The sequence below is a fragment of the Leptinotarsa decemlineata genome, unplaced genomic scaffold (assembly GCF_025532065.1).
Source record: "Leptinotarsa decemlineata unplaced genomic scaffold, Ldec_3_MD MMD2_tig00000882_RagTag_RagTag, whole genome shotgun sequence".
NCBI lineage: Eukaryota > Metazoa > Arthropoda > Insecta > Coleoptera > Chrysomelidae > Leptinotarsa > Leptinotarsa decemlineata.
This window is the reverse complement of record NW_027412556.1, coordinates 10,372,523-10,390,536: the sequence shown is the minus strand read 5'-3', so window position 1 is coordinate 10,390,536 and position 18,014 is coordinate 10,372,523. Positions and strand designations below refer to the sequence as shown.

Genomic DNA, 18,014 nt, shown 5'->3' with positions numbered 1-18,014 from the left:
TATAAAAAATGTACATGACTCTTTTACAATCATATAAAAAGTTTCTGGAAAATTATTGAAAGCTCAAAAAACCAAAAAAAATAATATATCAGAGGAGTGAAGAAAAGCTTTTTAATTATCAAAATGATTCTTATGTAAAATGGTAAATATTACACTATTTATATTACATTTAAACTTAACTTACTCATTATTCGCAATATTTACAGAATTATGAATTACACTTATTTTCACAGCACCAACAGCAAAAGTAGCTAAAGAACAGGTTTAAGAGAAAAGGATAATTTAGGCCTGGAATTATTTTTTCCCAGTATTTTCTTCTGTTCCTCTTTTGTCCTCTTTTCCTGTTCTTTCCTTAGTCTCTGCCTCTCCTCGTCTATTTTTCTCTGTTCCTCCACCATTGCTAACCTTTCTTCAGCCTGTCGAGATAAAATATTTAATGGTAACTCAATAAAAAAAATTACATGATCAAATGTCATTAGTGACGTTGAGTCAAGTAACTAAGTTTACAAAACTCTTATAATTTTTTTGATTTTGAATGGTTAATAATATCTTTGCAAAAAAATTCAATATACTGATGATTTTATCAAAATACAAAATTTTCACAAGATCAAATTACCAATTTTTTATTTGGATTGCTTTACTCAATTGTTTTTCATATGTAGTTCATTAGAATTTTATTATTGACTTATTCTACATCATGTATGATCTCAAAGAAAGAATAAATATCATTATAATTAGGAGTGGAAGTTCGAATTTCATCCAACATTTGTTTTCACTTTCAGATTGATTGAGTATATTGCTAAATGGTTCTTGTAGTGCTTATTAGGTCTGACAAAATCAGATTTGGATGTTTCAGCTTATTTTTTACCAAATGAACAAAAATCAGTTTTCTGTTAGGTATTTTTACAGCAAGAAATATCTTATTTTTCATGAAATTCCAGTTAATGAAGCTATTTGCCTCCTTGATCACAACTAATATTATATATACATTTTCTGCATGCTGATTTTAGATTTGAAGTCAGATTTTTTGTACCGGCCTTAGTTTTTTGATATAAGAAATACATGATTTTTTGGAAAAAATATTTTAATTAATAACAATCGTTTGAAAAACAAGCACTATTTATCAAAAAAATTTCATTTATAGGATATTTTTTCTTGACTTGGTTCTCAACGGCTATTTTTATTGCTACATGAGGGCATCCCGGTGACCCTGGTACTGGTCCTCTTTAGTTCAAATATCTTGATGAAACTGTTCCCTCTGTTCTTCACTCAGATCACCAAGATGTTCAGGAAAATGATCCAAATGGCTGTGTAGGAAGTGTACCTTGATAATCATATTACAACCAAACAGAAGTGCGAAAATATTTTTTCAATATGAGTGAACCATCGAGAATTCCAGCTTTCAGTTCTTCTGTAATCATGAAACTTTTTAGAGATGTATTAAAAAATCACCATTCTTATTCGGAGCTTCTTGCTTAATCAGCACCAATTTGATATGCGATCCCTAATTAGCTAGAATTTCCAATGCTTTCTTAGAAAGACCAAGGTCCCTCCAATGTGTTGAGCTCTTCCAGATTAAAGGGCTCAGGAGAAATATGTAGATGAAAATCGGTTGTTCCACTTTCATCAATTGAAGAAGCTGCTTTTTAATCTAGGTCGTGATCATTTTGTGTAGATGAAGATGCTTGTGGCATTGGTGCATCGCCAGACTACAGGATTAGTCGACTAAGGGTATAACCATTTGAACCGTTTCCCCTTATTATTTCCGTTCATATCAACCACGCAAAAAGAACAATCGTTCTGATGATTTGAGGCAATCCGGCAGATTATTGGTGTTTGATGCTTGAAAAAGGAGTGTTTCTTATTCGCCCCCAATATCAAAGATTCCACACATTTTTTACATGATATTGGTCACCCAGTACTTGTCACGGGAGTCCATGGAAATCCAAAGTAATCAAGATACACGCGTTTTACGAACTTCTGACACACTTAGTCTACAATTTTTTCTATGTATATTCACTACAGATGTTACAGAAACAGTAGGGATCGTTTTTACAGATATTTTTCGATGTAGACTGTAACAAAACATCAATTTGTGGAAGAATCACTTGGTTTTATGAAAGTTAAGTGTATCTAGTCCACAAATATAGTCAATAGGTGTATCTCAAAAACTAGAACTATTGGAAAAAAGGGAAGATGGATTTGAAATCGGCGACCTCGAATATGTAAACAACAGCCATGATATTCAACACAACAAAAAACAAATGACTTTTGTTCCCTTGTGTAATTAAACCAAGATATTTCACCCAGTATGTATTCAATATTGTCATTATAAAATCTGATTAGATCTTCTGAATCAAATGATGTTGGACCCTTTGTTATAAACAAATATAAGTATTTCTAAAATTTCAGTGATAACGTATGATGTTGAGAGCAAAATGATATTAAATGTATGCCTTGTTTACTACTTCCACTGCAAATTGTTGCAGTTTCATGGACAAACATTTCTTTTTTACCTAATTACTTACTGTTTCCAAAGAATTAATATACAAAAGGAACAGAGCAGGTCCATGAATTCAATATGGTACCCATATTGAAAATTACATTTAGAAGAATGCAGTCCCCCAGTCATTAGTTTTTCGAAAATTGATTATACAATATATTCAAACAATCTGGAATGCACTGATGTTTAAATATTTCATAAAAGTAGAAATGTATTAGCAACTTCAACACAAACTGAACTACTTGTTGACCAGATAATTCTGGCAGTGAAACTATTAGTTAACGACTTGAAGAAGGAACTTTAATAAACTCAGTAACTTTACAAAACCAAAAGACAACTGTTAGTGTCTGTATACATCAAACTTGACAGCTCAGTCACACTCGCAATACTCCGATATATATCGGGTATTCGTTTAGTAGACATATCGAGCCGTTGAAGAGAACGAAATTTCTTTCTCTCTAACACGACTTACCAATTTCTTCTGAGCTTCCTCTATTTTCCTCTGGTTCTCTTCCAAGATTTTTTCGACCATTTCCTGTTTTTTCTTTTCTTCTTCCTATAAAACATTTGCAACAATTAATAACTTATACCCCTCATATTGCGTCCTGTGCCAGCTATCTTTCATTTCACAAAACCTTCGCAATAAAAATACTATGATACAAAATACAAAATGAAAGAGAATCGTTAGCTCAGAAGTTCTTTAGTGCAAAGGTTATAACAGAATATTTTTTATGAGTAAAGGGAAGACTATATTTGAATGTCGATTCGATAGTTCAAATGAAATTTTATAGTACAATGGTGAGTTACTCTGTAATTACAGTAAACCAAATGAAAGTTGGCAAGATTAATTTTTCACACTTCTTATCGACTATTAATATTTGCATTGTTGTCAATCTGTAATAAGTTTTTCCACTGATTTTCAAAGACTTATCATAGAAAATTTTTTGAAAATGAATGAAAGCTGTACCATAAACACGACTGTTTTGAAATTGCCTCCTGGTATACATCAGTTTTTTGGTACGGTATCACAAACATAATCTTCCCAGGTATCATCATAAAATTACTCAGCACTAGTAACATTTGATGAATAATCAAACAATTAAATTACATTGTTAAAAATTATGTTAGTGTGGAGTAATTTTCTATAAATATTTCAAGATTAAATCGTTCATTCACAGCTAGGCATGGACCAGAAATTATTATAATACAAATACAATTCTTAAATGGCAGGTCTTGAAAAATAAAACTACACATCTCAACATTTAAACAGAATACCACGATAAACGTATGTGAATCTAAATATTACAGAAAGCAACTTATGAAGTTAATATTTTCTTTGCAAAAAACGCCACAAATTAATTATATATTATTGTAAATAATATATATATATATATATATATATATATATATATATATATAAAAAATTTGGTCCTACAAATTTACAAACAGGATCAATTCTCGATATTTTGCAGTGCGTTGAAGACAATGAAAAAAATATTAGAAAAGGATATTAGAGCTCACCCAACTTATCTTTTTTGTCATAAAATTCAGCCCTAAGCATTTTATTTCAATTGGATTGATATCACATGCATACGTGCCTAATAGATAACTTCTTGTTTTGAAGTATTCAAAAACACTTTCTCTCAGTGGCTCTCCAACTATCAACATAATGCTAGAATGAATAATCACTCAGTTCAAACTTTTTTTCGGAAAAGTGTCACCGTTTTCCAGGTTTGGTGTAATCTCGTCTTATTTATCGACTGATACTTTTTTCAAATACGACAATTCGTGCATTTCACTGATTCTTCGAGATTCATAACTGACCCCAAATTCAAGATCGGAGACATGCCTGCAGACTATAATCCAAACCAAACCCACGGCATTTATGATTCAACACCAGACAGTGCTGTTTCGACCTGCCATAAGTATAATTAGTGGTACTAGGCTAAACTACAAATGCTTTGCAGGACTTAAATGTCAAGGACAAGCCTGAGTAAGGTCAACCACATCTCCCCTAACAAAAACGCCATCTAGGGGATCGACAGAGAACTCAATCCACGAATATTAAGGAGAAAGAAGGCTCCCCAAAACGGTCAATTGCAAAACCAAGCTTTGACATCGATCACTGACGAGATTCGTCTTCTATCTAGCTTTCACTACAAGGCAACTTGAAAACCAGAGCTCAAACAATGCATTAATGTTTCAACATCAGAGCGCTGTTTCAACCTTACTGTTTTGACCTTCTATAGGACTCCTGCTGGACTCAAGTGTCCTTGAAGGACAAGCCTAAGTAATTGAGATCATAACATCTCCAACATAAAAAGAGCAAAATTTATTCAATAGAGGGTATCATTTTAAGTGTACCGTTCATAATAGACTTGACCTGTTTGGCTTATATAAGTCAAAATATAAACCAATATATTTAGTATAATTGATTCAACTTGATTGAATTATTGAAATACACAAATTTAGTTTTCAAATTATATCTTAAATAATGATATTTCTGTATGCTGTTGGTATGTAATTTGTTTCTCTCAAGCCTATAGGACTCGCAGTTTTCAATGGTATGCCAGTACTTGCGTGCCGCTGTTTTACTCACATAGGATATTATGTGATTTTTCACTGTTTTTTACACTGGAAAGTTCAACAAAACATAGGAAATCTTTGAATTGTGAAGGATGCACCATCTAGCTGCGAATGCATAACCTGTTGAAAATTAAGAGGAAGATTTTTCAGTTGCATACCAAAATTCTGCTCTGAAAAAATTACAAAACTGTATTGATTTATTAAAAAAAGACCCCATTATATATTTGGCCTAGTGTCCAGTTTTGAAGCAATAGAACCCTATTAGTCAAAGGTGTACATAATCTCAATAATTATACTTTCAAGAAAACGTCTTTCAGTTGAACTAACATTCAGTTGACAAAATAAATCTCATAGGTCTTGAATAAATTTCTTCAATTTGTAGCCAATAGTTGAGTTCAATATCAAAATCAGAATAGGAGGTTGGAGTATTATTCTGTACAATATTTTCTAATATATTTTTGATATCTCCAACACAAAGCAGAAGGTAAAAAACTGATCCCTAATTGAATTCAATATACAGATTTTAGATGAACGTCTATATCTATCTATATGGATATGTAAAAATTCAATCTGCATTCCTGCGAATAGTGAAAATTCACGAATGTATCCGTGTATTTTTCAACTGCAAACAAACCTCTGAAGTTTTTCAAAATGTCAAGCCATTTTTTACACCAACTTAATGCACCGTGAAAATTTTTAGAAAAACAAAAAACCGAAAAATGTACTGCCAACTAAATTATTATCATTTCTTCCGTTTTCAAAATAAAACCAATAGTATAAAATAAATTAAACTGCGATTTAACTCTGAACTTGCAAAACAATTCTCAAAGTATGCAAGTTCATTTCGGATTTCTTCAGAGACAACGTAGCATTCCCTATAAATATTGAGATGCGTATAAAAAATGGTTTGTTAATACCTGTGCCGCGAGAGGAGTCTTCCGCTGCAACGTCCGTTGAAAATCATCGCCTTTGCTTCACTATGTTCACACTCATGTTGACCCTTAGCTTACATGCTACTGGCATATTAATTACATAACTTTTCAAGAGACAATGTAGACACAAGGGTCGATCTACATTCTACCTATTTTCAGTTTGGAAGGGAGCTGAATTGCTTTCTCCTCATTTCGGAGTATGTTTTTGTGGTGGGTGTGGTTTTCAGTAATTTTTTGGAATTTATAAAAACTGTTCAGAAAACCGTTTCGATGTCTTTTCAACAAAAATATTAAATAACTTCGTGCTATCAATGTTGGAGACTTTGTCTTGGGAATTTATTTTCCCAAGAAACACACATGTTTGAAGTAGGTAAAAACCATGATTCAAAATGATAATGTAACTAAGTACAAAAAAAACTAATATTGATTCAAATTTCAACATTATACACATAAGCATTCACTTCAGTGAACACAAATAAATATATACAGTTTTGAAGCAATAAATAATTTTCAAATCAATTGGAAATTTTTTGTTGGTAGCTCGTTTTAATCCATTATAAATTGATTTTGCCCAATATTTGTTTTCATTTTTATTACTTTCAGATTGTCTAAAATTTTGATACGATTTACAGATGTAATTATATGTACTGAATTGCATAGTATCATTTGAAAACTTCCATAAAATTGAATAACCAATGATATTTTAAATTAAGTTAAAGAGTCATGGCAAATTTAACTGAAATTTATAAAATGATCCAAACGAAACAATTAAAAAATTAATTTTAGAATATTAAATGAAATGTTGATCAATGAATCTATCAGCAAATTTACATGTTTGAGTACATGAAATATTTTCAATTAGTAATTGAAAAATCTCTAACCTGTATCTATACTTTCCCTTAGTTTTGTGATAACACTAACGCCACCTTGTGACAATAGTCCTCTCGGATATTTATAACATAATTAGATTCGGTTTTTATCAATTAGAAATCATTTACACAATAAGTTTCCTGAACAGGCTGTATAAATTAAAATTGATAAAAGATTAGAAGTGCCCCAAGAGATGGAATCTCTTATTTCAATTTATTAAATAAAGTAAATGAACCTAATCAAAAACAAACTAAATTGGTGATAAACCCATAGGGTCATGATTTTTTTTAAATGGTTGATTTCTTCCGAAATTTAATTCAGGAAAAGGAAAAGTCATCTAAACGATTTTATTTGATAGAGTTGAAATCATCAATACAGTGATGAAGGTTGAAGATGTCTCATAAAAAAGATAATGGACAAGTGAACTATTGATATTTCAACAATATCCCGAATGAAATTGAAATTTCCCTCTTGGAATACTTCTTTCATAACCTAAGCCTCTGAAAACCCACACACTGCTGAAAAAGGGGGTATTTGGGATGAGGTGTTGCCTCTATAAGCCTTAACGCTTACAAAGACACTGAAATTAATGAGCAAAACAAATACGAAACTTTTATAAGATAATTAAATGTATTAAAATTTCCAACATATTGACAAATAGGTATTGCTGATGTAGTTCAAATTGACAAGACTCAGTAACCAAGATTTTATCCTTACCTCTCTACGTTTCTCTTCCTCTTTCAACTTTTCTCTTCTCCGCTCCAGGTCTTCCATCATTTCTTTTTCCATTATTTGTTTGGCCTCCTCCACCCTCCTGTTTACTTCCCTTTCGATTTCGTCTTTTCTTTTTTCTAACTCTTCTTCAACCCTCCTGTTGACGAGTTCTTCTATTCGTTTTGCTGTCTCTTCTTCTATTAGCCTCTGTTCTGCTTCCCTTTGACGTCTTTGCCTTTCCATCTCTGCTAGACGCTCTACTTCATCCATTTTTCGAAGCTTATGCCTTTTACTAGAATATCTTTCGGATTTGCTATAGTCATCAGATGCATAGCTACTTGAGGAAGATGATATGGAATGTGAACGCTTTTTGCTATAAAAAAACATTAAATCAAAATTTACTTCATTCTCTGAAGAGTTTCACCTTATTGTCCAAGAAAACATAACTGTAAATATAACATAAGAAAACAAATGAAAAGATAAAATCAGTAAGGTTTACAGATCATACTTCTAATGATAAGTGATTTGAAAGTTCCCCATCTGAATTGAAGGGGTTATATTTTTTAGGAGTGATTAATTTTTGGGAAAGAAAGTTTTTGGCTTTCTACTACTCCATCTGATACAAAAAAAGGGATGAGAGAATCTTCCAAAGAAAGGAAGGAAGTAATCAATTTGAAAATAAGTAACTCTATACATGGATGTGTAGATCATGCAAAGAAGTAACTTTCAGACACAAACTTAAAGAAAGTCCTCCTGAAACAGGTACTTTCATATAAACATTGAATTACACGAAAGAAAAAAAATTCTTTCGAAACAAATACTTCTATATGAACACTGAATTATACAGAAGATACTTTTCTCTACTCAGTTTTTATTTCAAACATTTGTTGTGGAATAAGAATCAGATATCATTCCCTTTTTTTGTATCAGATGGAGTAGTAGAAAGCCAAAAACTTTCTTTCCCAGTTCCCCATCATTATGGAATTCTGAAACTAAAAATAATTGCTAACGTGAATAGAATGGGGAGTGGAAACAAAGTTAAACTTTGAATTGTGCTAGTATACAAAGAAAACCTCAACTTAAAAGTTGGCTTATAAGCTGTCTGAGATGTTCATAAATGTTCAGCCTATTGTCAACAAAAACTTCCAGAAATTTTATGTTTGATTTATTTTGTCATATATCATTGCCTATTGAAAGTTCATTGAATAAAAATCTGAATGATAATATATTTCTCTTAGAAAATTTCAATGACAGAAGATTAGAATCTCCTTTACCGAATTAGGTGATATTTTATGTAATAATTGAGTTTTTTATGAACCATCTGAAAAATCAAAAATAGTATACATATTCAATAAAAAGTGATATTTTGTGTGGCGAGCATGGACGAAATGATTCATAGGGAATCTGCCAACCATGCAATAAGCTATATATTTCCATCAACTGTGAAATTTGGCGATTTTATTGGATTTCACATGACTAATTCAAGGGTACACTGGATATTATCACTGAGATAGATCTATCAAAGCTGGTAAGGATTACTTTGAATACCAACAGCAGTAAAAGCTGTTAACTCTTTAAGTGCCACCAGTACTTAAAGTAGAATAGTTACCATAGTGATGATGTGATTTTGATAGAAGCTGAAATGGCAATTTCAGTAAAGGAATTACTCTCACTAAGCATCATGAATTTTTGGTTTTCTACCTTATTCATTTTATTCAATTACATATTTTTTTAATTTGTTTTTCAACATTTTATACCATACTAACATTTGAATGTTTTTTTTTGTAGAATGTTTTTGGACAATTCAAATTCAAATTACTAATGAAAATAACATACCTGGATTTGAGACTTTTATCTTTAATTTTCTCAGACCTCTCCATCCTGTCACTATTTTTGTAAGTACTGGAGCTTTTGTCCCTTGATTTGCTCCTCTTGTGATGTTTACTTTTGTGGTGTTTTCTGGGAGACCTACTGGGAGATCTAGACCTGCCCATTTTCAAACTAAGTAAACCAAGTTATGAATCTGTATTTCAGATTTTTTTTTCTCACGACTAATAGCTTTGGTAGTAGAACAAAAAAAAATATCACACAAAACCGCACCTACAGCAATTTTAGAGGAAAAATCCTTTTGCTAATATTAAAATACAAAATGACTGCCGTACAGATACGAAGCGTTTTTCGATTCTGTTAATGATTAAACCATCTGACATCTGACGTTATATATATATATATATATATATATACATAATTTCTTCTTCTTCTTCTGATTATGGTCGGTGTTTCAGACGCATTTGACCAGTGCGCCTCTTATTAATTAACTAATATAGGCTGTTCAAGTTAAGAAGAGAATGACGTCATTTCTGGTAATTTAGTATATCCAACATGACAACGTTAAAATTCCCACTGATATGCGTTCAACAACAATGAAACTAGTAACATTTCATTTTGTAAGTTGCTCAACAGATAGTGAAATTTCAGACGTTGGCGAATCGAAAAAAACTCGAAAACTGTCAGTCTTTCTTTTCGGAACCAATCATTTCTTTTGATAAGACCTGCGTATATTCAATATGGCTAGAGCATTGTCGAAATAGTCTCAACAAATAATAAAAGATAATAGCAATAAAACATATCAACAGTACAAAAAAATTTGAAAGTTCGACAACACTGGCAACTGTATAACTGCAACTACTTTAATAGATTAAAATGTATGCAGATCTATAATTTTCATATTTCATCCCAAAAAATTATACACGACAGTGTCTGCTCAAAAGTACAATTTCAGAATTTATGGAAGATTTTGATCGATTGAACTTGTTGTGCAAGAGATTTTGAAAAATAAACTTCGTAAAGCGATCATTGCTTTTTTGTGAGTAAAATGTTTGTTCACTGCAATTGAAAATTTGTTGAACCTGTACCAAACTCAACACTTCTTAAAGAACGGCGACAAAATAAATAATCATTGCTTTAAAATTATTGACACCTGAACAAGATATAGCAAGCCCCAAACGTTAGCGAGCGATCGCGCAGGTATAGATTCTTCCAACTAAATTCCTATTGTATTATGATACCACTTGCCGGCGAGTGTCGTACCTATAATTAGTTTTAATCAGGGTAGCAAATGTAACATGACTTCTTTGTAATTTCTTTTCATACTTTATTTAGTATTATAGGTAGTATTTCAGTTCATTAAAATGTTGTATAATAATTCACTCTTGACGACTGTTTTTTTAGGCGATGTCATTTTTTCAGAAACAACACAAATTATTCAGACAATGCCAAACGCATTGGAGGATAAGTCATATACAGAGCATTTCTATGTCTTGCAAGAGCTTTAGTGGGGGTTACATTGAAAATGAGTTTGTGCGCATGGGTTCGGGCTCGCCATCACGTTTGGCATTTGCTGTACTTCAATTCTGCCTGCTCTAAAATGTCTAGGTTATGGAGTTCATATCTTTCCACCCCAGCTTTTTACTTTCAGCATATTCTCAAAATAAATTTCAACTCAACAATATATTTAATAAAAATCGACGATAAAACAGTCACAGTTTGCTAATTTTTTTTCATTTCTAACTATCTCCCGCAGGCGTTTTATTCCGATAATAACAGAATGAAAAGTCTTCACTTGTAAAAGTTTGTATCTATTGAATGCACGTTATTTTTATATGAAAACACACCCTACTGATTAATCAATTGATGGTTTTGGAAAGCAACCCCTTTCTGTTCTCAAAACGCCCCAAATGGAAACATGTTTATATTCCTTTTGCCGAAAGAAAAATATATTACTTTTAAATGTGTAGGCAATATGATAAGTAATTGACTAATTGGACTCTTCAGTGGTTTATATCACTCAGTAACTTCTACTTCAAATTTTATTTTTTAGTTTGTGGAAGGTTAAAAGCCAGAAAATCGGAGAGAAACATCGAATCCTTCCCAAAAAAAGTCGTTCAAAAAATATAAATGTTTTGATGACTAATAACAATTGTAGCAATACATAAGGAAGTGAAAATACAAAAAATCAATAAACCTATGAAATAATACTTAAAAAAATCTTGATCCATTCAGAAGTGAACTTGCAGCATCAGTGGTTCAAAATTTGGCTGGTTTTGACAATTTTGTCCATTATTTCCAGAAATTTCACCATAACATTTGGAGCTTTTTGTCTCAAAAACACTCTCACAAAATCTTCCATATTTGGCGTTCTTTCCTCCAATTTTTTTGTAAAGTTATAAATAAATGTACTGTTTAAACATTCAGCGATCAGATAGTCTGAAAAGGGCATATTCAACACATCATTAAGTAAATGAATGTGTAAGAGGCAGCTTTGAAACTGAGACATATCATGCATTAAGTCTACATCAAACAAGATTGTTTCGCCCTCTCTTATTTCGAAATACTTTCTGAAGTGTTCCACTTCTTGTAAAATTGAAATTTGCATCACAGAATGGCTACTTTTAGGTTTTAGATTCGAATCGTAATTGAGACTCTTATCATTACAATGGAACAAGCGCTCATTATTATCATCCACATAACTCAAAATAGTCACACACATAACCAGCGAATAAACAAGTGGCCAGGTTAGTGAAGAGTGCTTCTGAAGATATATTATAGTAGTTATAAGCAGTTGATATGTTTCCGGAAACTCTAATACATCATCTTTTATGAAATTCACACCAAGTATTGTCAACATAAGCAATCTTCTGTCCTCGATAATGATCTCTTCAATTTCTTTCAAAAATGGAACATCTATATCATATGAAGGTAATACTTTTTCAACCATGGATTCTCCTTCTCGCACAAAGCATTTTAAATTTGAACAAAATTTGGTAAGAATTTTGTGAATAGCATTCACAAAAACCTCACTCAAAATGTGGGAGTGTACCCTGTTGATATTCTCCAGTTGTGGTTTCAAACCAAAATACGTCTTATGAGTGTAAATGTCCATCAAATATGGAGAATACCTACATTTTCTGAAATTTTCGAGGAAGATATCTGGTATTTCATCAATTCGTCTATCATTTTCTTCATCTACATCATATTTCGGAAGCTCATGAACACTACGTATTTCAAGATAGGGTAGATATTTACATTTGTGGAATTTGAAACTTTCAATTTTTTGCTGTAGTTTCATTTTAGCTGACGTAGTTTCTGCTAAATCTAATAAGTTGTTCGTGGCACTTTCGATGCCTAAATCTTGAATCCATGAAGCTATCTTCAACAAACGTTTGTTGATATATCGAATTTCTGGCCATAAGGTAGCACAATTTGGATAGTCAGAATTAGTACTTCCCAGCATTACACCTACCAGAGGTAATGTATCAGAAGTCAGTCCAAGATGTTGCAGAAAACCATTCACATCAAATACACCACATGGAATATATCTCACTTCTGGTTTACCTCTTATTATACGTCGAACAACGCTTGGATAAGGTTTTTCATCAGACTTGCGTAAACTTTGGAATGGTATGTACATGATTTCAGAACAAAGAAAATATTTTGAATCATAACTTAATACAGGGCAATTTAAATTTTTTGCCATGCTCAATGTTGAGCCAAAGCTTTTGAAATCACACCGAACTGTTTTGATTTTTGATTTCTTCAATACATTTTCAAATACACTTCTCATGAATAAAGGAAAATAAAATTCAGAATTCTTGCTTGAAAAGTCAGTGGAGAACTCTATAATTTTTTTTAACCTATCACATACTTTCTTTGGCTTGTTCATCAGTTTGTCGACTGCGACTCCACCTTCAAAAACAACATAGGGAGTTATCTGGCAATCAGCTAACATTCTGAAAAATGATTCCACATAATCTGCATAATTGTTATAGTCCCCCTGAGGGTTACCCTTCCTGTATGTAACATGTATTTTGTACAACTGACGAGAAATAGAGTCCCCTTCCATTACCAAATTTGTGTTATGCAATTCAAACTTTTTCAAAAATGATTGTTTTTCAATGTATGCCGTTAAACCGCGGATCCCCATTTTCGAAAATCTGTAAAAAATATAAACAGGTTGTAATTGAAAATTTAAGTTGATATTAGAAGATTTCTTACCGTCTAAGAATGGAAAAGAAATACAAGTGATAGATTTTATGGAATTTGAAAAAAAAAAACAAATAATTCATCAAATAATTCTGTCGAACTGAGCATTCTTCAAGTTGGCTTTGTCTGCTGGCTAGAAACAACAGTGGCTGAGCATGATTTCATGGAGTAGCAAAAAACTGATGAAGGCATTTTGACATGAGATAATATATTTACAATATCGATAGTGATAATTCAGATGAGTAATGTCTGGAAATGCAATAAATGCAATTAAAACTGAAGAATAATAATTCAATATAAATCTAGGTTCATTGTAAAATTCTTACTAAAACCTAACCTAGCCCCAAATAAACTAGATATAGATACTGTATCAAATATTTTCTAGGTTTTTCAGATAACTATCAACATCAATGAATGAGTAAACATAAAAATATTTTCCATTCATTTCACTTATCTGGACCGTTTCAGGCTATGAGACCATCTATTTATTTTCAGTAACGACTGCCATTAGCCATCATCCTATGAAACCATCAATCAAATTAATTGAAGTAACTTCTTTCAGTTCCGATGATATAGTGGAAAAATTGTCATACAGAATCTTCCAACAAGCTATCAGATTACAGGTCAGTATTTAATATTTCAAGTTGAGTGTGGTCCAAGTTGAGCGACATCCTGTATCAAATTTTGTGAACATATTCTTATAGGCCATTGAATGCTCCTAATGCAAAGTATGAACAGATTTCCAATATATCTGCAACTAAGAAAAATATCAATTTTCGAAATTTTCGTTTTTTCTGGAACTATTGGACAATTCATTACATAGATTTGTTTTTATTTGTTCACCTAACACACAAAAGAAATTGAAACAGTTACTTGTAGAAGAACTGAGACAATGTTATATATCGCACTAATATCGATAGAAAATTTAACTTGCACCAATTATTTCTATTATTCAACTGGATCAACAGCAGCTATATCGAATTATCGAAGATGACTTCATCAATTCTTTTCACGAAAACACAAAATTTGCAATAGAACTAGAAACCAATAATGCAATAAACTCTTTAGAGTTCATAATTACAAAAACCATCCCATAGAGACACTACTATCAGTAACCATTTCAATCACCCTCATCAGCATAAATTAAGAGCTAGTATAATCCACATACTTACCAGCATCCAGATGTCCATAGAAAATTTCAAAAAGGAATTGAATTTGATGAAAGAAATTGTTAATAACGACAAAATGGTTTAGACTATCGCGGCTGAGGTTTTCAGTGTCATTATTTTTCGAGTTTGAAAGCCGTGGCTTTTTGGATTTTCTTCCTGACATTTCGCTGGCGCGAGTGGCTAGCTTCTTCAGAGGTTTAACCATCATGGCTTGCTGTCCGATGACCAACTTTTAGGCTTCGTAAAGCGTATTGTAATGAATCTGAAGCCGGCCCTGACCGATGTCCCAGTCAGCAAACGCATGTCTGATCGCGAAATAGCGGGAAAGGTGTGGATGGGTCCCGAAATCCGCAGAGAAATCCGGAACGTTCGTAGACGATATAAAAAGGTCGCTCTCCGTCCCGAGTAGTAGTCTGTACTTTGAAAGTGAATCGTGCGTTTAAGGAAAGGAATCTAATTGTGAAGATAAATTAAGCGTTAGTTACTAAGTGTTGTGTATAAATTAGTTGTGATAATGAAATGTTGTTAAAAATAAATTTGATTAAGACAGTTAATTCTTTAATTCGTTACAGTATTTATGCCTTGTCAGGTAATCAGTTGTTTTTGTACATGTACTTGTATCTGCCTGTACCTGTACTCGAACCTGGAACATTAACAATCTTGCTGCCTGCTGTCATTCTGTTCGTTATTCTCGAATTCCTTAAAATGGGGTTCCATATTCGGGTGAGGTTCATCGCTTCTTCTTTTCTTCTCCGTGTGTTTGTGGATCTCTATTGCCTCCCGTGCCAGTCGGTTGTAGTATCCCTGGTTAGGGGCAATTAGTTCTGTGTTTTCAAACAAGATTGTGTGGTCTCCTTCACTGAGTGCGTGTTTTGCCACAGCTGACTTGTCCACTTGGCCTAGTCTGCAGTTCTTTTTATGCTCTTTTAGTCTTGTTCCCATGGATCGTTTAGTGGTTCCAATATATAACTTCCCCACGGTATGCGATAGACCCCTGCTGCTGATAATGGGTCTCTTCTGTTTTTAGCCGACCTGAGGCTTTGTTGTATCTTCCTCGTGGGTTTGAAGACTGTTTCGATGTTGTGTTTATCCAATAGTTTTCCAATTCTGTCCGTGACTCTAGGGATGAACGGTAGATATGCGCGTGCAACCATCTGATCCTATTTCGCTTTTTGAACCGTGGTGCTCTTCGATTTCATGGCTTTCCCGATCTCGGAGGCACTGTATCCATTCGATCCCAAGGTCACTTCAAGGTGTTTCAGTTCCCTCTCCAGATGTTTTGGAGAAAACATAAAATAAATTTTGTACTAAAGAAAATTAATTATAACTATGCTTGTCAACTTTTAGAGAATAAACACGATTTCAACATCGAGTACGACGTACAGAAAATAAAGGACAAAAATTAAACCTGCTATAATATCTGGAAATCATTAAATGCAAATATTTAAATTTTCTTTTAAACGTCCAACAGGAAGTTATTCATTCAAGATTGTTGAACTTATTCTCATAAAATTTCATTGATTAACATATTTACATATCAACTGTTTTTCTAGAAATATAATGGTATTAATGTGTTCTTTCTAATTCTACCTGTCGTCTTACTGGAATTCCGTGTTAGGAATCACACGTTAAAAGGTAAGACCTCGTTAGTCCTTAGCTCGCACAAGTTTCTCAACTTCTGAGAGTTGTCGTTCGTATGGGGGCGGCAGCTGATTAACGGAAAAACAGATTTGAAAACAGATTTAATAGAGTTTTGATATACAATGTCAATATTGTACCTGTTTCTTTGAAGTAATATTGAGTCGTACCTAATTGTTTACCTATTGAAAATCAACCTCTTAGCTACTGTTACATAAAAAATATTTATCAGTTTTTGTTCACATATTTGGACAGAACTATTCAGCGGTCTTGCTGGAAGCAATGCTGTCGCCCCTTTTTTGTCGACCATCTGCTTTGTCTTTTGAGCCATCTGCTCAAAAGACCTTTGGGTTTCACATACATGACCTCCTTTACGTGGCTATCCGAACCACCTGGCCTGGATAGCGCCGTGAATAAAGGGGGCCCTCACTTCACATTTTTGTAACTCTGAAGCAGGGCCCCAGACGAAACACACTTCGAAATATTTTGTAATTAATCCTAAAGCTTAATAAACATTTTTGACTTGACTTGACATTTTTGTCTAAACTTTCACATAAACTTCAACATCTTTGCACAATAGACAATCACAACATAAATATAGAATTCCCGCGATAGCACGTGACATCCGCGTACCTTCTTCGTGGACGGACGTTATCGGCACTACCACGTCCACTACCACGGCCACCACGAAACTGAATACAAAGCTCATTCGTTATGTTATTGAATTGAATCAGATGTCATTCACAGGATTGCTACACAATACAGTATATCAAAGAGGTAAAATTTCCCTTACATGGAACACTGTCATCCTTGATGGTGGACATTGATATTTAGGAATAAGACACTTCTCTTATTGCCTTTTCAGCACTAATCTGGATAATTCATTCATTTATAAAATTACGACCAACTTATGAATGAGTTGAGTTTACTCAATTGATGACTACATAATGACATTCATTCGCTTATTCAATCCCAGCCATTGAAATCTGGTTCAAATTGAAAAGAATATATGAATTTATATAATTCTTTAAGAATACAATATCCGCTTGAAATAAAAAGTAAGGAGGAAGTAGTGCAAAAATGCGCGAGTATGACCGGTGTCAATAGATCGACAATTTTTAGAATTCTCAAGGAACTCAAGGAAAACAATAACTTTTTCGAGCCAAAAGTATCCACCGGTAGAAAGTGTTTGGTTATTGATGAATAATCAAGAATTCTATTAGGAGAACAGTACACTCTTTTTACATAAAAAACGAAATACCTACATTAAATAAAGTTTTGTCAGTTAATCGCGAAGACAGTTTATTTCCTGATATAAGAACTCGCTTATGGAAGATATTACATGAGCTGAATTTCACTTTTGGAAAGCAAGATAGAAAGAGCACGTTAATAGAAAAATCAGAAATTGTAGAATGGAGAAATAACTATTTAAGAGAAATAAAGAAAGCCAGAGCACTATGTAAATCTACCTTTTATTTGGATGAAACATGGGTCAATGAGGATCATACCGTCTCGAAGGTTTGGCAAGATCAGAACATCAAAAGTGGAAGACAAGCCTTT

At 32.8% G+C, this 18,014-nt stretch overlaps 2 protein-coding genes across 2 annotated transcripts; both read right to left on the bottom strand.

Annotated features, from left to right (window-relative positions):
- Positions 1–97: 97 nt before the first annotated feature.
- Arglu1 (Arginine and glutamate rich 1) lies at positions 98–9,791 on the bottom strand. The gene is made up of 4 exons (XM_023164738.2): positions 9,442–9,791; positions 7,609–7,978; positions 2,976–3,059; positions 98–416 (listed from the first exon to the last, which is right to left on the bottom strand). Exons 1-4 carry the CDS (start codon positions 9,597–9,599, stop codon positions 252–254), a joined length of 777 nt encoding a protein of 258 aa, XP_023020506.1. The 5' UTR covers positions 9,600–9,791; the 3' UTR covers positions 98–251.
- Positions 9,792–11,552: 1,761 nt separating this feature from the next.
- Positions 11,553–13,816, bottom strand: LOC111509057 (single-strand DNA endonuclease ASTE1). The gene is made up of 2 exons (XM_074174977.1): positions 13,660–13,816; positions 11,553–13,598 (listed from the first exon to the last, which is right to left on the bottom strand). The coding sequence occupies exons 1-2, from the start codon at positions 13,728–13,730 to the stop codon at positions 11,684–11,686; spliced, it is 1,986 nt and encodes a 661-aa protein (XP_074031078.1). The 5' UTR covers positions 13,731–13,816; the 3' UTR covers positions 11,553–11,683.
- Between the last annotated feature and the right edge of the window lie 4,198 nt (positions 13,817–18,014).